Source organism: Eufriesea mexicana, unplaced genomic scaffold (genome assembly GCF_001483705.2).
Source record: "Eufriesea mexicana isolate 0111107269 unplaced genomic scaffold, ASM148370v2 scaffold14589, whole genome shotgun sequence".
Lineage (NCBI taxonomy): Eukaryota > Metazoa > Arthropoda > Insecta > Hymenoptera > Apidae > Eufriesea > Eufriesea mexicana.
The window spans coordinates 1-10,033 of record NW_016922043.1 but is presented as its reverse complement, the minus strand read 5'-3'; the positions used below and the strand labels follow the sequence as shown (position 1 = coordinate 10,033).

Sequence of the window (10,033 nt, the reverse complement as noted above, 5' to 3'; positions counted from 1 at the left end):
TTTTTTTTTTTTTTTTTTTTTATTTTTTTTTTTTTTCCGATTCACTGGGAAGCGTGTTGCCTCAAAACGAGATACTACTTAACGCATTGAAATATAATTTATGCAAATAGAACACGTACATATAGTGATCGTTACGCGAATTTTACCATGATTTTAATTGATTTTTAATTGTACAATATTGCATACAAGTATGGTATCCCAAAATGGTCTGCATCAATGCAATGGGTCTTTCGGGATTTCATATTTCAATTAATTATATGCTAAACTGCTGTGAAAGGAAATCGTTGTTTTATATTCAACACATTCTTTTCTATAATTAATTTTTTTTGTCACTAACAATTATTCTGCATTTGAGTAAAAAAAAAGAAAAAATGAAAAAAAGAAAAAAAACGAAGAAAGAAAAGTAACAGCCTTTTTGATGCATTTCAAATACCGAATATCTTTTCGTGAACTTTGTGAACAGTTATGGAGTCGATTCGTAATATGTATATTATTTGAATGGAAAAATATTATGATTCGTATATCATAAATGGAATTAAATACTTCTTATGCCTTTATTTTTTGAGGCACAATCGTTCATATTATTTTAGTTTTTGCTCGTTATAGCAACATCTATGGAAGCTTAAAGATAATTATTCATATAATAATTATTCACTATAATTTATGATATACGAGTCAATTATGACGTATGTCAATGAGTGTAATTTTTGTGTTACATCGATTAATTTATGAATGATATTTCTAAAGATACGAAATATTTATAACTCCTATGAGAAACATGTTATAGTTAAAACTAGAATTTCGAATGGAAGCACGCAGTCTACAATATTCGTTTTCTATTGTTAAAACATGGAATCTTGATAAATGTTTTCAATTGTTTATATCATATTTGTCGTATCTAAGAAGTCGATATTAGAATTTATAAATTAAATAGTATGATAAAGAAAATATTTCACTGGAACATTTGATATTTGTAAGAAAAAGAAGAAAATATTGCTGCTGATTATAATGCCTAATTCAATGATGGTGTTCAACTTTTTAATCATAGCATTTCTAATTCATTGAATTATCTCCAGAACTGATACTTTTTATTCCTAGGACTGACACGGAGTAAAAGAAAGTAGATGTATGATAGTGTGGTCTTTGTACATTCGAAATAAATTAAACTATGTTGTTGAAGCTGTATAACATTCTTGGTATACAAATTTATTACATATGTATCTATGTATGTTTTATGTCATACAGAAAAAGGCACTAAAATAGCAAAATAATCTTATCAGCAAGGAATATATCTTAACTAACTAAACAAATAGAGAAAAATTAAGAAGAATTAGGAAAAATAAGTATTTATTCTATACACAATTATTATTAACCATAACAAATGAGCGTAAGGAATCATTAAACATGAAATTGTACCAAATAATCAATGTTAGTAAGAATATATATAGATCCTTTTGTTTCTTTTTAATCTGTTTTTAATGATGACATCGTTTTTTAAGTAGATTAAAATTATTTAAGTAGGGTAAAAGTTTTTAATTTTACAAATAAAATCAAACACAATTAAAAGATATATTTCTTTCATTAAGATTTGAAATTCGATTGCATTATTATTTATACAAAAAGTACTTTATTATATTTGCTACATATAAAAAAGATATAATCAGATAAAGCAAGTTATGTTACTTACATATATGTAATACACAATTAAGGTTGGCATTTTTACTAAAATTAAGAAATACTTTTTGCTTTGGTTCTAAGTCCTAATGCAGGACTTCGTGGGCTGGTTGGAGGCTTGGTTGATTTCATTACAACCAGAGGTTTGTACACTGGCATTGGTCTAGCCTTAAATATTGTCATTTTACGCAGCTCTGTCCTTTCCAATTTTTGTTGTAGTAATCTCTTTTTTTCCTCCTCTAATCTCTTTACTTCCAATTCATGTTCATCTTTCCTTATTTTATCATTGTATTCGTTTCTTTCCTTGGCTTGTTTCTTTGTATTTAATTCAAAATTGGCAACCTTTTTTTGAGTATTTAGTTTCTCATAATTAGTATTTACCGAGTTTACATTAGTTTTAGTTTGTTTTTTGTCAGATTTGGAGTCTACAGTATGATGTTTTGTTTTTACCTTTTTTTTATCCACTAGAATTATCTCAGTGTTGTTCTTTATATTAAGCTGTTTATTTTTTTGGTTACTGGGCATATTTATTTGTTTATTTCCAAGTTCCTTTGTATCATTTCCATTCTTCTTTAAGTTCTCTTTAGATAAACTATGAACTACAATATTTTTAAAGCTTGGTACAGGATTAGCATGAAATACTCGACTTTCTTTATTCATTTCCCGCATTTGTTTCACGCGTTCTTCCATTTTGTTTGCAAGAAATTTATTTCTTTCCTCAAAACTGAAGGGGCATAGAACAACTACTCTTTTTTGTGTATTTTGCTCTTTAATTGTATTTGTTGGTTTTGAAAATTTTGATGCAGGTCTTGCACGAAACTCTATCTTAACTTTATTTGTTTCCTGAATATGTAGGTTTTTTAATTTTTTCTCTTTCTTAATTTGAAACTCTTTGCTTCTTGCTTCAAAACTGCAACTCATTGACTTTATATTTTCTACAACAGATTCTGTACTTGCATGTTCCTTTCTGATAACATTCGAAGCACTCATAGAACGTATAATTGGTATAACTCGTTTGTCTTTAATGCCATTCAAATTGGGCTGAGAGTTTTGTGAACCTGTTGTGTGGCATATTTTCTTAGATTGAGTCAAACGGAACTCCTCTGTAATTGTTGCTGGTTTCTTGGCTACCTTTTTCAATACTGATGGACCTTTCAAAATATTAACTGGCACAGGATTTGCTTTTACTTGATGCTTTTTCATTTTTTCCAGCTCCAACTTTTCTCGCTCCTGTTGACTCAAAATGGTTGATTGTCTTATTCTTTGTTTACATCTCAATGCAGGAGAAATTGGATAAGTTAATTTCAATGGAGATCGTTTGAATTTTATTAAGGGTCCAGACTTCATGTCTTTGTTGCTTATAGTACGGAATCTTTCAGGTGTTTCATTTTGAAACTTAGAAATCATCTCTGACAAACTCACAAATTGATTTGATTTACGATCTTTTATAAAACTTTTTCTGCGATATTGACATGTTAGTACTTTGGGTTGTGACTTGCCTAATAAGCATTGCTTTAGTCTGTGTGTATTAGACTGTTTTCCTGAAATTGATACAATATTATACATTAATATTTTCCCTGGTAGATTATCTTCTGAATAATTAAGACTTTCTGACTTTTCTATTGACTCATTTTTAATATTCTTTCCCTTTTTAATATCATTGATCTAAATATTTTCCAATGAAAACTTACCAACAATAGCATTCTTTGTTCCTGACATATGAATATTCTTTTTAGCTTTTTCAGGTATAGTTATTTTACCTTTTTGCTCTGTTGTTGAAACTTTAAATGCAGAAGTTAGGTCAGTTACTGATATATTCCATGTTTGATGAATTTTATTATATTTTTCATCAAGCTTCAAGTCATTCATTGCCTTGTTCAATTGATTTTCTTTTTCTGTTTTCTGTACTAGATGTTTTTTATTGTCATGAAGTACAAAGTACGCTATGTTAGTACATGTAGGAGTTTTTGGTTCTAAACTATCATCAAATTTAACATCTGTGACTGAATCCGTATTTTTACTTTCATCCTTACACAATTCAGGTAAGTCTGTCATTATATTTAAATGCATTTGAGGTTTATGCACTTCATGTTCAACTTCAAAGTAGCTGTCAGAAGGAATTTGGGGACTACGTGTTAAATCTACCCATTGGGGGGCACAGAAGTCATCCATCATATTGGAGTAATTCAAATGAACTGATTAGATTCTTAAGTAATTATTAAAGTAGGATATCACAAAACGAATAACATTCAAACATAATCTGAAAAGTAAGACGAAGATAATGAAGATAATAAAAATATTACTCACTTTGTATGTGAGGAAACGTTGATAGCACACTTTTAAAGTACGAAACGATTAAAATTTGTACACAACTTTGTATTATTGATTGTTTATCTCATTTAATAATGTTCTACCAGTTCAATAAATCATTAACTATATACAAAATTTCTTCCTTTCGAATATTTACTTTTCACAAACATAAAAAGCTTACAACTGATTAACGGGTAAGTTGATGCATTTGAGTTTGAAATTTTTAATCTTTGATTTGATTGGTTGAAAATAATGTGCATTATAAAAAAATTAAATGTCCCTATTGAGTTTACTTTGCAAATATACATCATTAACATAGGGAATATTAGTGTAACGAATGATAAAATTAATAATATTAATTCGTATAGTGTCTAAATAAAAATGTTAACATGTAATAATTAATTTTATATACAGAATTATATTATTACATATATATATAAAAAAAAGGGTAAAAGTTTATTTTTGTGACTTTATTTTAAATCTGTTTATATTGTTCCGGTTTTTTTTAAAAAGGTGCCGTATTTTAGCATCGCTACAAAATATAGACCGATGGGATTTGAAAAAGTAATGTATTTTTGCTATTTTTGTGCAAAATATAAAATTTGAAAAAACTACAGAAGCATGGACTATATTCAATGATTATAAAGTATATTATAGAGGACGAAGTTTTGAACAACTATTACTATTAGAACAATAATTTTTACTTGGCTGTAATTTCGACATACTTTCAAAAATTGTTGGTACTACTGCATTGAACTCTGTATGTGAATTGTCAACGCATGGGCTGCATTGCTACGTGCCTACTTGAGAGTAAAACTGTCGCGAGTTGCTTTGGAGAATGATTCTTGCATCATTCAACTGCCTGAGAGTTAGTGTTTCGCGACTTGCTCGCAAGTGGACACGATAATACATTACTCTCGGAGAGTTGCAAGCAGAATACGAAACAGTATCGAAGTGTTGAGAGTACTCTCGTGTAAGTAGTGTAGGAGCGGGAATACTTGAAATGATTATCGGAACGTGCGACGGATAGGCTAAACAACTATCAGTGTGAAGGACGAGTCCATCAACTAGATGCTTAGGTTAAGATTAGGTGTGAAAGATGAATAGATTCTTAGAATGTACACGATGCGTTTTGGATATGCAACATACGAATGGGTAGTGTGTATGTAAACGAATAAAAGGTGACTGAACGATGAAGAAGAAGCAGATAGTATATATTGAGAGTTGTAAAGAAAAGCAGTTGTAGCGTCGGTCAGTCAGAGAATCAAGTAATCATAGATTGGTAAAATCGTTATTAGTCATAATCGTACTTTATTTTTAATTTCTTTTTAACTTGTAATAAATATATTTTAGAATCTAACATCTTTTTCTTTTTACCAATCCATATCCCCCACAATAAGAAAAAATGTCGACTAAAAGAGCTTGGCAAAAAAATGAAATTGTAGAGTTAATTTCAATGTATAAAGAAAGATCCGTGTTGTGGAATACGAAGGACACCGAACACAGGAACCGCGAAAAAAAAACAAAAATTTTACACGAAATCGCGTTGAAGTTCAACTGCTCAGTAGAGGAAATTCAACGCAAAATTCATAATTTACGAAATCAGGTAAATATATCCAATAAAGATAATAAAATTAAATAGAAACATTATTTTATTATTTAAATTACAGATGTCACAAGAATTAAAAAAAATTAGAAAAAAAACAAAAAGAGGAAGTGGCACGGATGATGTTATAAATACGTGTAACTGGCCGTATTTTCAAGCTTTGCAATTTTTATTACCAGTATTGACACACAATAATACCAAATCGTCATATACAAGTGCCTCAATGTCCATTGTACGTACCGATAGTTTATCCACGTAATTATTTACTGTGAATGTTAATTATATATATATATCGATATTGCCATAAAACTTCACCGACCGGCGTCATGAAAAAATCTCTAAACTCGTCTCTTACTACTTTCTCCGATATTGCATAATTGTTCCGGTTTCCAATATCCAGTGGTAAGAAAACATTATCTGGTGTATTTTCATCCCGCCAATTACCTAATATTAATTGATGAGAGCATTCGTCTTCGGTGTCCATTAGTCCTGGATGTAAATAATATTTTCGTGAGGAATTTGAAGACAATAAAAAATTATGTATTGCACATGTTGCTAACCTCCGGTTCTAGATTTATGACTCTTCGTAGAATTCGAAATTTATTGGCAATTATACCAAATGAATTTTCTGCTATTCAATGTGCTCTCGATAATCTATAATTAAATATTCGATTTGGTGCCGGTTGGTCGTGGAATGGATAGGGTTTTAAAATATATCGTTTCATTGGAAATGCACCATCAGTGATGAAGCAGTAGGGTACAGGTATATTTCTAATTGGTAAAGGTTCAGCAATGGGAAGGGTTATCGTGCCCTCTTCAAGTCCCTTACTTAGGGAACAGTTTTGAAATACTCGGCCATTGGAAATTCTTTCGTTGCATCCCGCATCGACGTAAATAAATTTGTAATCTGCATCAACAACAGCTAATAACATAATACTGTAGGTTCCCTTATAATTGTAGTAATAGCTGTCACTATTTCTCGGAGCTTGTATTACTATATGCCTTCCATCAATGACTCCTAAACAATGTGAGAAATTCCATCGATCATAGAAAGCTTTAGAGCATTCTAATCATTCAGTAGTCGTTGTTGGAAGCTGGAAAGCAATATCACCGTGATTTTATTTTATTATATATGCTTTTTAATCAATGAATTAAACAAATTAAATTATTAAAACAAAAAATTTTATTTTATCATAAATTATCTGCATAAAAATTTGATCGTTTCAGAAGAAAAATGAAGAATCCGATGTGTATGCGATTAATAGCGAAAAGAATGTAAAAGACGATGATAAAACAAATAAACCGATGCAGGCACAGAAGAAGCGTAAACGTGAAAATGATATTGAAGAGCAATTATATCAATCGGCTTTAAAAAGAATACAACAAGGATCTGACGAGTATGACAAATTTGGCGAATATGTAGCACTGGAGTTGAAATCGTTAAGATCGGATTACAATAAATCACGATTAAAACATGAAATACGAAAAGCAATTGTTCGAATTGCCGAAGAAGATCTTTATGGTTCATGTTCAACATTGTCAACTTCAACACCACTACCATCACCTTCTATTCAAGAAGAATATTATCAACAATCTTCCCAATCGTGCTAAAACTTTATTACCCCATTTCATCATTAATTTATAATTTTACGTGTACCATTGCATATCATTGATTTCTTGTATTTTGAATTTTATGATATAGTTTACATGTTGGCGGCAGATTGTATATATTTACCTTCATATATTTGTTTTTAAGAGTTCTGTAAATATCTGGAGTTACTTCCTTTATAATTCGCCCAATTGTACATTTTGAAATACGAAATAAACTCTGAAGACTACTATATGAATCTCCTACAAATTATAATGTATATATATCTTTGCAAATGCATACATAATTTTACACGTTTCTACTTAAGATTAACCAACCTGTAGCTAGAAAGCTTAAGGTTACTATTACGCGTTCGGACACAGAGACAGCATCCCTTAATTTTATATCCTTTTTAGTTATTAATGGTCCAATTGCATTTATTATATATTGCATACGTATTGCATCCTTACGCACAAAATTACCGAATTGTCGAGAGTCTTCAATTTTAAATTCTCCTATTAAAGTAGAACATGCTCCTAATGTTCGTCTACGGTGTAACCATTGCTTCAACCAGATATTTCTCTTTCTTCGTTTACTTTTCTTCCTTTTAAAAATATGGCAATGATAAGAGCACACAGTTTTCTCACATTTATGATCGTAATGTTACCTACGTTGTTACCAAACTGCAGGGAGAAAAGCTAACTGGCTCTCATATGAGACGAACGACTCTCAAATCGATACAGTTCCGAGAGCTCTACATGAGAGTAAACTCGCGGTAAGTTTTCTATCGCTTACCTGAGAGTAAAGAGAGCTCTAAATGAGAGTTAAAGAGTTCTATACGAGAGTAAAGAGATATTGCTCTCAAATAGACACATAACTTGAGAGTACTCTCAAGAGTAACTATCGCGAGAAGCTTTCAAACGGACACGTAGCTTAACGTCCACAGACTCTCTGACAAGAAGAAGTTCAATCTTTTATCATTTGGTGATGCAGCAGAGGAAGATGAAGAAGAATCTGTGATGTTAAATAGAAAGGTTAGTGATCAGGGCAAATCAGAACATGATCATTTAACTGATTCAAAATTAAGCTCAGAACCAGCAGTTGTACTACCTGTACTTGCAAATAAAAAAAGGAAGGAAGACTGTAGTAACGATTGGGAAAGTGACGACGAAGTAAAAACTCGAGAAGAATCATATGTTATAAACAAAAAGGAAGATAAGTTATAAACAATGAGAAGAAACTTCTATAACTCTTATTAATTTTATAATAATGTAATTAATTACTCTATATTATTTTTGATATGTATGTATTGTCGTTAATTACTATCAGTGACCCCGTATGATCCTGATTAATTAACATATAAGAAGTGATAAGGATAGTTTAACACAGCGATGCGTGTAAGAGAATACTTCGATTTGGAAATTTTGTAATTGGTAATATTAATTTTGCATAAATTACTGAATTTATTGTTAATCACTAATTGATATTGTTAATAGCAAATTACCTGAGTCATAAATTTAAAATAAAAGTAGAGAAAGTCAAGGAAATATCGACTATTATAGAGAAAAAGTAATTATTAAGGAAACCGACAAAATTCGAAAATCCTCCAACGATTTCGGCAATCAGTTGGGGGTCATATATAAAGGGCACCTCGCGACTTCTCAGGTCTTTGCCGGTTGGAGCTCAGACGGGACACTTCGGGGTTTGGACTAGGCGCTTCCGGGACTTCACCAGCGGGACCTTGGCAACCTTCCCGAGGATCAGAGGGGAGCAGCTGGCTTTGGCAGGTGCGCTTTGGTGAGTCAATTTTAATAACGTCTTTTGTTTCCGGTTTTATTTCCTGGTTTTATTTTCTGGTTTCTATTCAAATATTTCGTTATTGTTTTTAATATCTCTCATCGTTCCCCTTACTAATCAGTTCTTTTCCAGGACTAATCTACATATTTCCTTTATAGGTTTGTTATCTGAATTTGTTGGTTTGAACTCGAGTTCATTTGTCGTTTTGACTTTTTGCTGATAACTTCTAAGACTTCGAAGAGGGGGTCGGAGGAGTGGTTGGAGGTGGCATTCGGGCGGTGTGGCGGTGAGGTGGAGGTGGATGGTCATTGTCCACTCCACCTATACATCACCCCCCATCCTTGTTTTCTTTCATAATCTTCTTCCTTTTATTTTCGGATTCTTTCATCGTTGGTTTGTCATCTCTATTTCGGTTTTATTTCATCGAAGGGTTGTTTCTGTCTCATCGATGGGCTGTTTCTGCTTCATCGATGGATTGTTTCTGTCTCATTGATGGATTGATCCTTCCATTTGGTTAACCTTTACTATTCTATTCGTCTCGCTTCTATTTTCTTTCCTCCTTCCTATTTTTTTTTCTGGTTTATATTTATACTAATATATTTTGTTTTCAGGTTTTCAGGTTTTTAGGTTTCTTCTCCAGATTTAATCTGGAGGACATCGTGGGATGCGAGCGCTTAGATTTAAGTATCTATAAATAGTTAAGATAGATTACTAGGTTAAGTTAGATTACTAGGTTAAGATAGATTACTCGGTTAAGTTAGATTACTAGGTTAAGACTCATGTGAGCGGTATCTGGACAAAGGTAAGCTACCTAACTTGGAGCGAGCATATCTATTTTGTATTCCTTCTCGTTCACCAAATAGAACAAAATTGTTCTCGCGACAACCGCGATCGTTCATAAGTACGGACTAGCCTACGCGACGTACTCCCGTGTACTCGATAATTCTATGCTACTTAACTCATCGTCACGACTCGTCTCCGACACTCATTCCAGGCACTGTCAATCCCGTCATGCATCGGGTTCCAGAGTGACTCTCGGGTCACTGTTTCTTCTGGAG

At 31.8% G+C, this 10,033-nt stretch overlaps 2 protein-coding genes across 2 annotated transcripts; one reads left to right on the top strand and one right to left on the bottom strand.

Moving 5' to 3' along the window:
• Positions 1–1,720: 1,720 nt before the first annotated feature.
• LOC108553986 (targeting protein for Xklp2 homolog) lies at positions 1,721–3,849 on the bottom strand. The gene is given in 1 exon segment (XM_017909089.1): positions 1,721–3,849. A coding segment is annotated over 1 exon segment (2,121 nt). The 3' UTR covers positions 1,721–1,728.
• Positions 3,850–5,083: 1,234 nt separating this feature from the next.
• On the top strand, positions 5,084–7,300 carry LOC108553981 (uncharacterized). The gene is made up of 4 exons (XM_017909081.1): positions 5,084–5,266; positions 5,338–5,590; positions 5,655–5,822; positions 6,818–7,300. The coding sequence occupies exons 2-4, from the start codon at positions 5,390–5,392 to the stop codon at positions 7,199–7,201; spliced, it is 753 nt and encodes a 250-aa protein (XP_017764570.1). The 5' UTR covers positions 5,084–5,266; positions 5,338–5,389; the 3' UTR covers positions 7,202–7,300.
• The last annotated feature ends 2,733 nt before the right edge of the window (positions 7,301–10,033 follow it).